The sequence below is a fragment of the Nestor notabilis genome, unplaced genomic scaffold (assembly GCF_000696875.1).
Source record: "Nestor notabilis isolate BGI_N333 unplaced genomic scaffold, ASM69687v1 scaffold3547, whole genome shotgun sequence".
Classification (NCBI taxonomy): Eukaryota; Metazoa; Chordata; class Aves; order Psittaciformes; family Psittacidae; genus Nestor; species Nestor notabilis.
The window spans coordinates 1-15,001 of NW_009936766.1; the positions used below are offsets into that span (position 1 = coordinate 1).

Below are 15,001 nucleotides of genomic sequence, written 5' to 3' on the forward strand. Positions count from 1 at the left end.
GTCGTGTCCGCCCGGCGGTGGGGGAGCTCCGGTAATACCAACGCTGTGGCCGTGGGTCGGCACCTTTCTGGCTAAAAAGCATTCTATGTTTTGGCTATGATTTGGCTAAAATTCATCTTGTTTGGCTAGTATGTTTTGGCTAAGATTTAGCTTGGAAGGCCAGTGGCGTGTTCAGGTTTTAGGTTTAGAATCTGAGTGTCTTAGTGGTATATAAACGTGTGTGATGTTTTTGGGCATACTTGACAGTCAGGATTTTGGTCAGGTCAGGTGTGGCCGTGGTGACGGTAAGGCTTGATCAGGCTTTTCAGATTGCTTGAGCAGTTCCCATCAGATGTACTGCCGTAGCACTAAATTGGTAATTATCCTTCAGACACTGTGAAACTGGGAACTTCTTGTCTTGAGAACACCACTGTAACCTGAACAGTAGTGCCATGTTTAAACATGAGTTGTTTATACTATAATTATATAGTAGAGAAGATATGAAGATAGTTATTCCTGTGTTGAGGCTTTTGTCTTTTATCTTTTTAAAAGCATTTATGTTGCTGAAGTAGGAAAAAGCCTAAGCCCACAAGTCTATGGCAGCATGGTTGTGTAAAAAGAGGTGTAATTCTGTCTCCACAACTTTTCTACCAAATAATGGAAGAAAGGTTTTGCAGAAGACTAGGCTTTATTAAAATGCAAGTATCTTTGGTAATGAGGGAGTACTAGATGTAGAAAGGAATATTTGTGTATGCTTATTTCCTGTGTGATCTTCAGCAAGGAAAAAGAATTTCAGTCATATTTCATGACCCAGTAAAGATTCTATGCATTTTCTATGCTATAAATGCTGTAAATAGGAAGAGTCTGAAACTCTTCTGCAGCATAAAGAAGAAAGCCCAGAGGAATAAGGAAAATGTTGAAGTGCTTTATACTGCTATAGGAACGATGTGAAACTTCTTACACAAAACCAGCATAAAGCAGGATGTCCTTATTTACAGCACATAAAGAAACTCAGAGGCTTCTTCTTTTCTTTGACTGAATATCTACATGTATTCCAATCCTTTGGTAGTAGATGCATCTATAAGCACATACAATTCATAAACGGGCATCTGTAGCTGAAGTTCAGTTCAGCAGAACTTCTAATCACGTTATTCTGTTTTATGTACAAACTCTCCTGCGAGTTTGTACATAAAAAGGTTCTCTCTTGTAAATTTTGAATGGCTGTTGGTTGTCTATGCAATGCAAATGCCATTAAAGCATAGCTGCCACTGCCTTTCCAGTCATTGCTGACTGTTTCAGAGAGCTCTTGACCATTGGGAAAAATCCCCAAACCCAAACAAACTCGCATAAAACTCCTTGTTTTTTTCCTGACAGTTTTTCTCGTTACGCAGCATTGTTTCCTGTCTGAATACATCACGTGTTTGTTGCCTTTCATGATTGCACAAAAGATGCAGTGGTTTGCTTCTTTACCTTTGTATCAACAAGCAGGATCTGATGTCTAGGCTGTACTCTGTTTTACTCCTTGATCTTTGGCCATCCTTTCCTGAGAAGGAAAGTTACTTCCACCAGAGAGATGATGAAGGAAACATGCTTGTAGTCACCACAGGAAGTCCTCTTTGATATTTGAAATGAGTTTCCAAGTGTTCTGATGAATGCAAGTTGACTGGGAAGGGCAGTTTTTGTGGAAACTAATTAGACTCCTTTTCTCCCCTGTCTTTGTAGAGGAATGGCTCCTTGTAGGTACCAAACAAGGGCATCTTCTGCTTTACAGGATCAAGAAAGACACAGGTAAGTTGATTTTAAGAATGGCACAAAAAGTTGATTGTTGTTTTTATTTCCTGAACTTTAAGAAGTTGTAGTGATGTTAACACAAGTATGTTTATTGCTGTTTTTTTTCCTACACAGAGTTTAATGAATATTTATGTGGCATCTTTGGTGAAAGTACACATACCATTTATCAGATATGCAAGAAATATCAGCTTTTTTTTTTCTGTTTTAAAGTATGTTTTATATCAAGTCTCCATATGTTTGAATTTATAGCAAGTCAGTGTAATTTTTGTGAATACAGTGCAGAAACATGAGCAAAAGCAGTGCAGTGTGCTAGTTGCCAGATGTTTGATGTTTGCCTTCTGTTAATGAAGGGCTGGGATTAGTGAAAGAGCAGCTTTGCTTCAGTGGGCCCATGAGCATCAAGGCATGGGGAAGAGGGATCCCTTCTAACTGGTTCTGTCACGTATTTACTCTTCTCCCTGTATCTTTGACAGTCATAAGTGTTCAGTCTATTCTAGAGATGCCACAAATAGGACTGTTCTATTTTTGGTCTAGTTAAAATCGATTTTCACTAAACACATTTGTATTTTGCCTTATCTGCTGTTACGTAGAAACTTATGTCCCTGAACACTGTAATGTCATGTAGTGTGGGACAGGAGAGAAAAAGCCAAACATCTGTTTCCAAGTTCATCAGCTCTTGGAGAGATGTTTGTAGCTACTTAGATTCTAGACACCGAATTCAGCTTGCTTTTTCTGAAACTTGTAGGCCATCTGTTCCAATCAGAGCATGCTAGTCTTGAGTTGTAGTGTCTTATCTCACATGGTAAATTTCTCCCCCTTTTTTGCATCAATGCCAGGAGAGGTTATGTCATCAGAAAGTGTCTGTAAGTCTTTATCCCTAAAACTCCTTTTAAACCCTTGTGGTAGTGTTTATTCCTTGTCTACTTTGCAGTGATGTGCTCCCTAGCAGTTTAAATTGTTCATATTTGATTGGTGTGGATAAAGTCTTTATGGGTATCTTTGTATTTCTGGGTTTCAAAATGCTTAAATGTAATTCTTGTAATGTAAAATTCCAGCTGGGCAAAAATGTAACTCTTGATGAGGCCCTTGGATGGGTACAAGAAGTGTAACTTAAGTTTTTACTTGACTTTGTAGCAGATAGCACGAATATTTTAGAAGAGTCATTCTTCTATGGTTAAATGGCCAAGTTTGCTTTCATAATTCTTTGTAGTCTCTCTAGTGTAAGGTAGAGTCATAAACCGAAGGGCAATTTCAGTTACATACTCTTTCAAATCTTTCTGGTAGGTTGCAATAGGTTTGAAGTGACGCTAGAGAAATCTAACAAGAACTTCTCAAAGAAGATCCAGCAGGTAGGAAATACCATCTTCTTGATGTGGGGACCATTTTCCAGTGTTTTCAGCCAAGAAATGAAATATCAAATGTACTTCTGGAATCTCTGCTAGACTTAACAATGAGTTTCCCTGAACCTGTAGCTTCATCTGAGGAGGCACAGCCTGGTGGTTTTGCCCACTCTTGCTGTAATAGGAATATGCTTGGTTTGGTTGCTAAAGCAGAAAGCAAAGAATTGGAGGTTACAGTTTTATTTTTGGCTTATGGAAATGCTGTTGTTTGCAGTAAATCTTCAGCTGCTTTGACTGAGAATATTTTAAAAAATATTGGTAATACACCAACAGACTGTAATACATAATTTGGCTCCTGAATAAAATGCTATAGGAATGTGAATGTAATTCCTCTTATCTGATACCTAGAACTGAAGTAACTGATTATCTACTGCCAATCTTACTACTACTTTTTTCTTTTTGAGAACTTTCACTCATTGATTATTTTGATACTCAGGAAAGCATTTCAAAGGTTATGCAGCCTGTTTCAGCAGTACTCTGCATGTCCGTTAGAAGTACTTCTGTACTAGTAACATACCACTTAAAGCATATTTTTACCAGCTTAGGTTGCAGGCTCTAAGTGCTAGCTTGTAAAAACTGAGTGTAAGTGAAAAGAGGTTGCAGTAGCTGGAGGAAGGTTGTGCATAGATAGCTGTCTTGCTGCTGTCATTATTTTTGAGAGTATCTAAGATGCATTTTCTTACGCTGTCTATAATTGAGCTGTGTTCAGAAGTTTTGTTTATGCATGGAGTCACTAATAACATTCTTTATTTCAGATTCATGTTGTTTCTCAGTTTAAAATTCTGGTCAGTCTATTAGGTAAGTGAAGAAAACATTTGAATATTTAATGAACTCTTCTTGATGCAGTTACTCTGCTGAACGTGGCACCCTTTCCACACATCTGCATAGTAGTCTAGTTGTTGAAAAGTCATTGTGTAGGATTTAGGCTTTTTCATCTTGTAGAGGAGCATTATGCAGCATAGGTTGAGAAACAGCTTTCTTGTCATAAGCCAGCTTGGATAGTAAAGTATGAACACTAAGTTTTGCGACTAAAAATGAAAAAATACATCTGTGCACTACAATATGTAGATATATAATTTGTCTGTACTGGCATGTGTGTATACACATATACATATGTGCATGTGTATGTCTGTGTACTGTATGATAGCGGCTAAAATGTTTGCTTGATGTATGTTTGACTTGTTTGATGTATGAAACTTACTGTTGATGTGTTACACTAAATTCTGTTTATATGCAGATGGTGATCTTTTACCATCTTGTGGAAGATCTTGGTTTGCTTGTATCTGGCTGTATTTGTTTAACCTTATGATCTTCCTATGTCTTTTTTTGCTTATGTTGCTACTCCCTTCTTTATGATCTCCCAAGTCCCGGCTCTTCCGCCTCCAGCATGTGTAGATTTCTGCTGCCTGCGTCCTCGTGCGTACAAAAGCTTGACCACAGTAGCTTCCATTTGCAATCGTGCACTTTCCACTAATTTCAGGAGCCAGTTCAAAATGGTCTTTGTTCATAGAGTCTTCCATCATGAACTTGCTGTACTCTGGCCTGCTTTCTGTCCCTTCCTCTCCCACTTCCTCTGCTTGGTTAGCACTTGTTCTCAGTTCCTTCATGTTATTTTACCAAAGCTGGCATTAGTCATCTTTTCTGCATTTATTGTCTTGTATTTGAATGTACTTTAGCACTTTTCAGCTTTTGGGAAAACATTCCTTTTCCTTTCTTGCAGCTCTTAGTTTCACAAGTTCTTCTTTTCATGGTAACATAAAAAGTGGTAACTTATTTGAATTAGCAGTGAGCTCTACATGTATCAAATATTGAATAATAATAATAGGATTTTTGTTTAAACCAGAAAATAACATTTATGTCCATGACCTGTTGACATTTCAACAAATCACCACGGTTTCCAAGGCAAAAGGTGCATCTCTCTTCACTTGTGATCTTCAGGTAAGGGGAGGAACACAACAGCGCACATCTTTACTGTTTGTAATGAGGATAACTTTTTTTATGTTGCTTTATAGATTATGTTTGTTAATTTTGTGTTACTTGCAACTTGGTTGGGTACTGCCATTATTTAAAATTAGTACCTACTGGATCCTGAAGCTTTGCTTAAGGCAACAATTTTTAATGTAGTTATCTTAATTTTCTTCCTGTGCTTCATAATGTATCTTCCTTTGCCTTTTGCGGTTATAGCATTTTACCTCCAGATAAAAAAAATAAAGGTATTTTTACCCTGTAGTAACTTTGACTGACTGATTTTTTTGAAAGATCCTTTTCAGTATAAAAGCCATTCCCTTCCCTTAAACCACCAGTGTACTAACTCATATTGGTTCCCATGGCCAGGCATCTCCAACCAATGTTTTTGTTACATTTTCATTTCTGTTAAACTGTATTGGCCCAAGGAGTCCCAGGGCAGTTGTGTTAGATTCAGGCCATAGAATGGTTCCATAAGGTATAGCAATTCTCGGTTCATAAGCTGTGGTTTATTAAGTAACTCATTTCTGTCCAAGTGAGTTTCTCAGCCTATCCATGTCATAATCAGAAGAGATGCCTTAGTGGTCTTCATCACTTTTTATGTCTTTGTCCCACGGGAGCTTAGTTGTAAGTATTTTCTAGTAAGTACTTAGGGTTTTCTAAGTGTTAAAACTAGTGATGTCTTTGTAATGACCAGATTTAAAGGTGCTTTCAAAGTGCCTTGTTTTTGTTTGGACAGGCACTTAGCTTTGCCAGTATTTCTTGTCAGGAAACTTTTCCAATAGGCTAGCATGTTAAGGAGCTATTAATATTTTTATTTGTCAGTATAACACAGTCTTCGCATTGTTCCATTTTCCTCCCATCTCCTATACTACATGGAGTTCAAGCTATTTATCCTAGGCTTCAGGGCTGGACTGATAGCTGTTTACTTTTCTTCTGTTTTGTGTGTGTGTGTGTCTTTGGTGCTCTTTTGTTTTTTGTTACTTTCTTGGTGTCACAATCCCTGTCAAAGTTCATTTTTAAGTATCCTATCCCCCTTCTTACTGTGCTTCCTTGTTTAGGGGATGCCCTTCTGACATGGATGAACAAAGCAGCTCTTCAGCTGACAGCTTTGCTTCAGGCTGAGGATTCTGTTGGCTTTTTATTATCTTATTTGCCTCCTAGTTTATGAGTGATTATGAGTTAGGCCTGTCTGTTTTCACAGCAGTCAGATTCAGGGGAAGAGGTGCTGAGAATGTGTGTGGCAGTGCGGAAGAAGCTACAACTTTATTTTTGGAAGGACAGAGAGTTCCATGAACTACAGGTGAGTTGTGTTGTTTCTGTAGTCATAACATGCATCAACTAGGAGTGGAGTTGCTCTTTACTGCTTGCTATGCAGTCCTTTGTACTCAGATGCACTACTGACTTTCAGAGCATTGACTCTGGGTGGTTCTGCAGTGATTTAATAATGAAGCAGAAAATAAAAATGAAAATATATGGATACAATCACAATTAACAGCATTAATAAGGTTTCATAAATTAAATCAAGAGCTGTGTTCTATATTTTAACATTCTGGTTGTAGTGCGTTTGTAGGTCAGTGAAATGTATTAGTGTGCAGCCTCTATAAATGTATGCCCGACAGTGACACTGTGGAACTGGATCCACTTCTACTCAAGGTTTTATAGGTATGTTATCAAGTCAGAAGGTGGTTACTGACAACAAGCATAGGGAACTGAATTTCTGAATATCAGAATGATAAAAATAACCAATAGAAATAGGTAGAGAATTTTTCATCTATGCTGCTTTTCTAGCAAGGTGCCAGCTAAATCAAAGCATGCTTCTTTACTGTGCACAAATCTAGTGTTTTAGTTGAATACTGCTATTCCTTGAGCAGCAGAAATCGGGCATGTATGGTGGGGAATACACTGTCAGCAACAGTGCAGCCTGTTACAGTCTCTCTTGCCAGATTTGACTTTTGCTTTTCTCTTGTAACAGCCATTTTATCCCATTTTCTCTGTTTTCCTCAGGGGGACTTCAGTGTACCTGATGTACCCAAGTCTATGGCCTGGTGTGAGAACTCAATCTGTGTAGGCTTTAAGAGGGACTATTACCTGATACGGGTAAGACTGGGGTTTGGAATACAGTGTTTAAGAAGATTTGGAGAGCTGTAGACGCTACGGGGACTGCTCTTGTGTTCAGGGTTTTAGCTAACAGACATGAAAATCAGCATCTGGTACACTTGCCATATGTAGTTTTGGAAAGGGCAGCCTAAGACTATCTTTTTAAACATGCTTAGTCAGGAAGTGATCGTCTGTTTATTGCTGTTGAAGCAAGTGTTTGAAGCTGTTGCAGAAAGCAGCATCAGAAAAGATATATTTTGGTTTGGCAACAGTCTGTGCAAGCTCAAGTGGCATTTTATTTAATGTATTAAGACAGGAGAGAGCTCTAAAAGAGGAAAAAAGAGCAATAATATTACCTGGCAAACAGTCAAGCTTAACCATTTTTTCATTCTCTTTCTGAACTGTAGTTGTTTCAGTTTGAAAATCTCTAATCTTACTGTCATTCATGTGGTATTGCAGCTTCCGCTTATGCTTTGTTTGACAGCTGTATTTGATTCTCTTTACTTGTTTTACAATTGGCTTCTGCAATATTATAGGAAAATGAGATGAAGATGAAGTGCACTGCACATGTGTAGATGTATGTACATGGGTGGAAACACTGATCTGTAGTCAACAGGAAATCTGCACAGTAACTTTTACAGTCACTTCAAACTGACACTGCTCGTGAAAGTGATGCCTTTCTGCAGTGCGCTCCTAGTTGTTGATTCCCACCGTTCTAGTGATGAGTTGTGCAGCTGCTCAAGCAGCTGTCCAAGTGTCTGCTTTGGGTTGGCTCTGATGCTTGACTTGACCCATCTTTGAATGGCCTTGTTTAAATAGGGACACTCTCCCTCCCTATGTTTTTAGGTATTGTTTTCTGCTGCGTAGCTGTTGTTTTATTATGATTTGGACATTTTTAACTGATGTTGCCACTGCGCTATGCATTTTATAAACCATGATCTATGTGCTCAGCTGTGGTTATAGTAACAGAACTACATCGTCTCAGACACAAAAGTATTAATTATTGATTTCCAAATGATGTACAAGTCAGATAAATGATGATATGCAGAAAATTTTATTGCTACTCTTTAAAATTGCGCTTGCCCTGTTAGTGAGTAGTCTGGGTTGTAAATTCCTATAGGAGGTTTTTGACTTTGGTTTTATGCAGCTTTGATATAAAGGTTATTTTGAAGTACGGCTTTGTTTGTTTTCTTTGTCATCCTAGGTGGATGGAAAAGGATCCATCAAAGAACTGTTTCCCACAGGGAAGCAGCTGGAACCATTAGTAGCTCCTGTAGCAGATGGAAAAGTTGCAGTTGGCCAAGATGATCTAACAGTTGTGCTTAATGAAGACGGGGTCTGTACTCAGAAATGTGCCTTGAATTGGACAGATATTCCTATAGCCATGGGTGAGAATTAGCAGAGAATTTTGATATTAGAGAATTTTCCGTCTTCACTTTTCTGTATATGATAAAATTGTTCCATTCCCAGTATTTGGAAATTAGCTGGTTTTGGAGTGTGAGATTTTTCTAAAGTATTTCAAGTTGTACTCTACAGAAGGCCTCAAGTTTATTTCGTTGGTTCCCCTTCCATGCTTGTAGTCTGTATGCCTGTCTCCTCAGAAAATAGGCATATTGTGTGTCTTTTATAAAGGGCCAAGATTTGAAATGTAGCATTGTAGTTCTCCTGGGCACCTGAGTGTCACAGAAATTCCTTATGTTGAAAGATGAACAAAAAGTGGTAGTCTTAGCAAATTGCTGTCAATGTTCAGTACTGGGTTTTGGTTTTAATAAGCAAAAAAGGAACATGTTTCAAGGGGGAAGGGAAACAAAAAAAAAAGGAGAAGCCTTACTAAGTCGTGGCTCGTTTTGAGGAATACTTGAGAACAATTAACTTAGATTTTTCATTCTTTTCACTAATAGAACACCAGCCTCCCTACATAATTGCTGTTCTGCCAAGGTATGTGGAGATCCGCACTTTTGAACCTCGGCTGTTGGTACAGAGTATTGAGCTGCAGAGACCACGCTTCATCACCTCTGGAGGGTATTGAGTGTAACTGATTATTACTTTTGCTGGGCTGTTTGAGTGTTTGGTAACACTCTGAAAAACCTGGAGAGGAAGAGCTTTTCTAACTCCCTTAGCTTAAGCAGTAGCATTGAAGCAGTCCGTTGTTTTTGATTAACAGATGAGTGGAGGCCATGCTTTGAGGAGTGAAGGACAGAGTTGTGTGTCTTTGGGAATTTCTGATCACCAGAGATAGATTCTTCTTTCTGCTTTGGAATACTGCTGAAGTTACCTTGTATCTGATTGTGTGTAGCCATGTGTGTATTAACCAGGATTGTTTTTTCCAGATAGGGTATTGCTTCTTTCTTAGTGCTGGAACTTAGTAACTGACCTTTTTGTCTTGTTTACAGCACAAATATTATATATGTGGCAAGTAATCACTTCGTTTGGCGGCTTATTCCGGTGTCCATAGCTACACAGATCCAGCAGCTTCTGCAGGACAAGCAATTTGAGTTGGCTTTGCAATTGGCAGTGAGTAGTCAAAAACCTTTGGGTTTGCAGCAGATGCACTTGTGCAGAAGCACGCAGAAGGATGTTTGCTTTCAGCTTGATTGTAGCTAGTCCAGAGAGTTTAATCTTCCTACTCTCCACTTGGCACAAACTGGTAAACTCTAGTCTTTTTCGAGTGAAGTTTTGGTTTTGTGCTGCCATTTCTCCATATTCATCTACTGTGGTTTAGATTTTGAGGTATTGTCTTGTATGTGAAAGATTACCTTTCACAGCTGTTCAGTTGGTTACCTTCTTTTAGAATTTGACTTCAAAGGCTGACTTTGGGCTGCTTGTAAACAGTTTTGCTCAGAGTTGTCTGTTTTGTTTTGTCAAATGATCATTGTTTTGTAATAGCCCTCTGTATTACTCCTTGAAAGTAACAATTTCATAGAGATGCTGAAGCAGATTTATTTTAATTATATTGCTCTTACTGTTTTAAGTTTTTCTGGTTTCTGGAAACTTTCCTGGAACTACATAAAATGAATTAACTGCATTTTGTATTGCTAACTTGAAAAAAATATAGAAAAGGCAAATGAGTGAAGAGATAGATGCTGTGGTAGAGTGAGTGTATAAGATAACCAGAAGTAGCTTTCAAACCTTCCATGTTATCACAGTGACACAATAAGCATAGCATCTGAGAATCACTGTCAGAGGTGTTCACTTTGGAAGATTTTCTTCTCACTCTCTCCAAAGGGTAACACGCATGTTATTTCTAGAGTTCCTTCTCATTTACAAGGCCCAGGAGTTTTTAATGTTTCTTGATTTGTATGTGTGTAGGAAATGAAAGATGATTCAGATAGTGAGAAGCGACAACAAATTCACCACATAAAGAACCTCTTTGCCTTCAACCTCTTCTGCCAAAAGCGCTTTGATGAATCCATGCAAGTTTTTGCCAAGCTTGGTACAGGTAAATGCTTGGGTTGGCATTGAAATACCTAGGTTAGGAGAAAAGAAATGAAACTCACAGACTATTTATTGTGTGGTGGGGCTTTTTTTTTTTCTGTTTTGCTTTAAAGCAGTGGTGTCTTGTGCAGACCAGTCCCCTGTGTATGACAAATAGCCTAGGCAACTATTAATGTCTTTCTTTTTTTATGTGAAACTGGTTACAGTACTTAGTCAAATTCAGTCAGTGAGTTAAATCATGAATTTCCCCTCTGTGTAGAATATATTTGTATTGTGGCCTATTACGGTGTGCATAGCATGTACACAGGTCCTTGAAGTTGAGGGTTTCAGCAGCTGCCAAAACCCTACCTGTAGCTTGGAGTGAAAAATAGGAACATTTGTAGATTGGATAAATCCTTGGACTTGACCAAACTGAGGACCTTTAACCCTGTTTCCTGTTTAATGGACCAATTTCTGAAGCCAGGAAACTTTTCTGTGGTTTTCAAGTCAAAATAGTCTCTGTTGCTATTCCTTTGGTTCATGCATTCTTCTGATAATCCTAGTATGAAGAATGGAATGTACCATAGAATAGTGCTTTAGACTGAGAGTCTTTTCTTGGTGACAGCACATCCGTTGTGCACTTAAACCTGGAACTACTAGTTGGTTTGATGACACTTAATGTCGTATTTACTTTGGGAAACTACAATGAAAGAAAAGGACTGAGAACTCAAAATACTTCGAACTTAAATTAGAGGGCAGTAATTTTGCATTTGCTTAAACTCTTTGCAAATGGGTGCTCATTAGTCACAGATGGTGCTATTCAGTTCTTGTTTGAAAAGCACAGTAAATCTTAAACATTGCTTGTTCCTAGAAATCCTGTCCTACTGTCAGAGTTGTTAGTGTTGAGATTTGGCCAGCACACAAGGTTGGAACTTGTACTTGAACATTGAGACAGTCCTTCTCTTCCTACTTTTACCTTGTTTTAGCTTCTTTTCTGTAATCAGCAAATTTTGTTACCTGGACATACAGGTTGACTACAAACAGCTCTGTTAAAAAGCTAAGCTTGCTCAAAGGAGTTTGCATACATTTAAGGAGTTTGCAAAAATAATGTTATGACTGGTTACTAATAATAGTTATTTTTTGCTTAGATCCCACTCATGTGATGGGTCTGTATCCTGACCTCCTGCCCACAGATTACAGGAAACAGCTACAGTATCCCAACCCCCTGCCAGGGCTCTCTGGGGCAGAGCTGGAGAAGGCACATTTAGCTCTGATAGACTACCTAACTCAAGTGAGTGCTCCTATATCTGTTTTTAGAGTAGGTTTATTTAGTTTTAGCATACTTTGTTGTGCAGGAGGCAGTATGCCTACTCCAGCTCTGTCATGCTAGCCTTAGTGGGCTGTCTTCATGGTTGGAAACTATGGCAGCAGCTCCTGGGAAAGCAGGGAAACTGGAAGACACAAGGTGCCCCACGGGTGTGTGGGAGACATCATGTGGGACTTTTCTGAAGACTTATGGACCAGTTGTGTATGAGTCCAGTATTTTATTTCCAGTACTCTTCTGAAGAGGACTTGAGATCTTGATCTTCAGTTTTTGTTTGATGACTATTGTGGAGAGCACCCTATCCAGGAGACAGGTCAAAAGCATGCATTAAAAGGTGAAACAGGAGGCAGTGGGTACTGTAACTTCCTGTCCCCTTTATTTCGTTGTAACTAGAATCTGAGTTGTTCTGTTATCATTCTTACTAGAGTGCTTGAAGGAGGATGGGTTTTGTGCCTAGTAGTTCAAAATCTCAGGTGTTTTCCATATGTTTTAAATGGCTCTTGACTTCTCTAAAATGTCTCTGTTCAGGTTAACAGAGTTTCCTTCTGACGATTGTCTCAAGACTCTGGACATCTTGCAGAACTATAAAATTGCAAACCAAATTTATACACTTGAATGTGATTAGAAAGGCGATGTGTTGAATAGTTAGTAACAATAAAAATTCTTTAGGAAAAAATTGATTAAAATAAATTATTGATTTGGTCTAATTTAGTATTTTTTACTTGGTGGGTTGTATTTGCTGAGGTGGGGTGGAGAAATCCATGGCCTTTTCCTGTTAAAATTTTGTTTGATGTCCTGCAGAAAAGAAGTCAGCTGGTGAAGAAGCTAAATGATTCTGACCATCAGTCTAGTACCTCACCCCTCATGGAAGGAACACCCACTATCAAATCCAAAAAGAAGCTGTTACAAATCATTGATACTACCCTGTTAAAGTGTTACCTCCATGTGAGTTTCTGCCTGACCTAGAGGCCTTTTCTTTACCATGCAAAGTCTGATGGAATTTCAGGTCGAAACATTTAAGAATGAGAATAAGGAGCTACATCAGAAATTCTCACACAACCATCTGTCTTTGGTCTAAAAATGACCTGTGAAACTTTGGTGTTAGCTAGTTTGCTTACTGTTCAGGAAGTAGTTTCATGGAATAAAGCAGATGTTTGTTTCTGGTCACTTCCTCTGTCAAAAGAAAGTGGCCATGCCTGCACGTTTTGAAGTTATCATGAGTACTTCCCATGTTGCCTTGTACTGTTAAATGCAGGAGAGTATGATCTTTGCTGTCAGCAGTGTTTTTCAAAGCTGGTCTCTATTCTTGAAGGGGAATAGCTCTGATACATTGTTTTTTTTTCTGTTCCAACAAATTATGGAAATGAAGATGGGCCGTGCTCTAAGATCATAAAAGCATAGAATGGTTTGGGTTGGAAGGGGCCTTAAAGCTCATGTAGTTCCATTCCCCCTGCACGGGCAGGGTCACCTTCTACTAGACCTGGTTGCTCAAGGCCCCGTCCAGCCTTGCCTGAAAGATATTAAGCTCATTTCTTATGCTGTGAGGCTGCTGCTTTTTTCCTCTGTTCCCCCTCCCTGCCCCCACCATGTTTTTTACTATAAGCTTAGGAAGTGTGTTTACTTACAAGTATGTTTAAGTGCTCCCTTTTCGCTTGCAGACAAATGTAGCACTGGTGGCACCATTGCTACGTCTGGAAAACAATCACTGCCATATTGAAGAGAGTGAGCATGTATTAAAGAAAGCACACAAATATAGTGAGCTGATAATACTGTATGAGAAGAAAGGTCTGCATGAGAAAGGTAGGTATGAGGTTGGGGTGGGGAGAAGGGATAGGAACGTTGAGTTTTGCCTTCAGTGAGCTGGCAGTGTTCTGAAGATTTTGTGTCTGGTTCTGTCCTGTGATTAAATCACTCTTTGTTCCTATTACCCATTTGGTTTGTGTGTTTAAAAGAAAAGTTTGTTTTGTCTCTGGTAGCATAACAGGAAGAATGCTCTTTTTTTGTGGTTTGGGTTGGAATAATACTTATGGCTACAAAGGAATGAATGTTTGCGTTGTTCTAAAAGCATTACAGGTACTGGTGGATCAATCAAAGAAAGCTAACTCACCTTTGAAGGGTCATGAGAGGACAGTGCAATATCTGCAGCATTTGGGTGAGTGTGAAGGAGAGCATTGCTTTTGTGAAGGTGTTATTCTGGTTGGGCTCAGCGGTTATTCTGCCGTTCAGCAGTTTTCTAGAGGATATCAAGCTAAAGGATATCCTTGTCATCTTGTCATAGGTCATAACTGAGAAGTTATGACCTATAATGTAGTTTCTATGCTAGTTAGTTTGAGTACTAGGGTGCTTTACTACTGGTACGAAGTATTTGGCCATTTGCTATAGAAGTCATTAGACTGGCAGGCTGAAAATGAACTGAAGGAAATTACACAGGTGAAAAAGTGCTTTTTCTACTCTAATAGAAACATTGTAAGGGAAGACTTCTGAAATGTGATTAAGACAGCTTAACTTGGTTTTGGTCTGAATTGTTTATGTTTGATGGTGCTTAGTATTTTAGCTAATTCTTGTTTCTGTTTGAAGTCATGTGTGCAAAGTAATGAAATTATGGCTCTAGCCTGGAATGTGTGATTTGCTTGACTTGAGTGGGGAAAGAAACCAAACCAGATTCTGTGAATTAAACTTTGCTGGCTCTGAAAGCATCTGCATGTGTTGTGAGTAGGTAGATCTTTAGGATTTTAACATTCAGCACTGCTGCTTTTTGTATTCCAGGCACAGAAAACTTGCACTTGGTGTTTTCCTACTCTGTCTGGGTGCTAAGAGATTTTCCTGAAGATGGACTGAAAGTAAGTGTGGTTGAAACAGGCACCTTGCCATTACGATACTTAATGCATTGTATAGAAATGGGAGAACTGAGTGTAAGAAGCCATGTATTAATGCTAAATCCAATTATAGAATCATAGAATGGTTTGGGTTGAAAAGGACCTTAAGATCACCTAGTTCCAATTCCCCTGCCATGGGCAGGACTGCCTCA

At 38.8% G+C, this 15,001-nt stretch overlaps 1 protein-coding gene across 1 annotated transcript in view; it reads left to right on the forward strand.

Annotated features, from left to right (window-relative positions):
* Nucleotides 1–1,701: 1,701 nt before the first annotated feature.
* Nucleotides 1,702–15,001, forward strand: part of VPS39 (vacuolar protein sorting 39 homolog (S. cerevisiae)) — a gene marked incomplete at its 5' end in the record, with an annotated part of 19,697 nt that continues 6,397 nt past the window's right edge. The window contains 16 exons of the mRNA XM_010018510.1: nucleotides 1,702–1,767; nucleotides 2,601–2,633; nucleotides 3,055–3,119; nucleotides 3,926–3,968; nucleotides 5,014–5,108; nucleotides 6,340–6,438; nucleotides 7,143–7,235; nucleotides 8,440–8,623; nucleotides 9,137–9,257; nucleotides 9,629–9,749; nucleotides 10,545–10,674; nucleotides 11,798–11,940; nucleotides 12,775–12,918; nucleotides 13,632–13,773; nucleotides 14,039–14,125; nucleotides 14,740–14,813. Coding sequence (XP_010016812.1) covers nucleotides 1,702–1,767; nucleotides 2,601–2,633; nucleotides 3,055–3,119; nucleotides 3,926–3,968; nucleotides 5,014–5,108; nucleotides 6,340–6,438; nucleotides 7,143–7,235; nucleotides 8,440–8,623; nucleotides 9,137–9,257; nucleotides 9,629–9,749; nucleotides 10,545–10,674; nucleotides 11,798–11,940; nucleotides 12,775–12,918; nucleotides 13,632–13,773; nucleotides 14,039–14,125; nucleotides 14,740–14,813 — 1,640 coding nt within the window. The remainder of the gene's footprint in view (nucleotides 1,768–2,600; nucleotides 2,634–3,054; nucleotides 3,120–3,925; nucleotides 3,969–5,013; nucleotides 5,109–6,339; nucleotides 6,439–7,142; nucleotides 7,236–8,439; nucleotides 8,624–9,136; nucleotides 9,258–9,628; nucleotides 9,750–10,544; nucleotides 10,675–11,797; nucleotides 11,941–12,774; nucleotides 12,919–13,631; nucleotides 13,774–14,038; nucleotides 14,126–14,739; nucleotides 14,814–15,001) is intronic.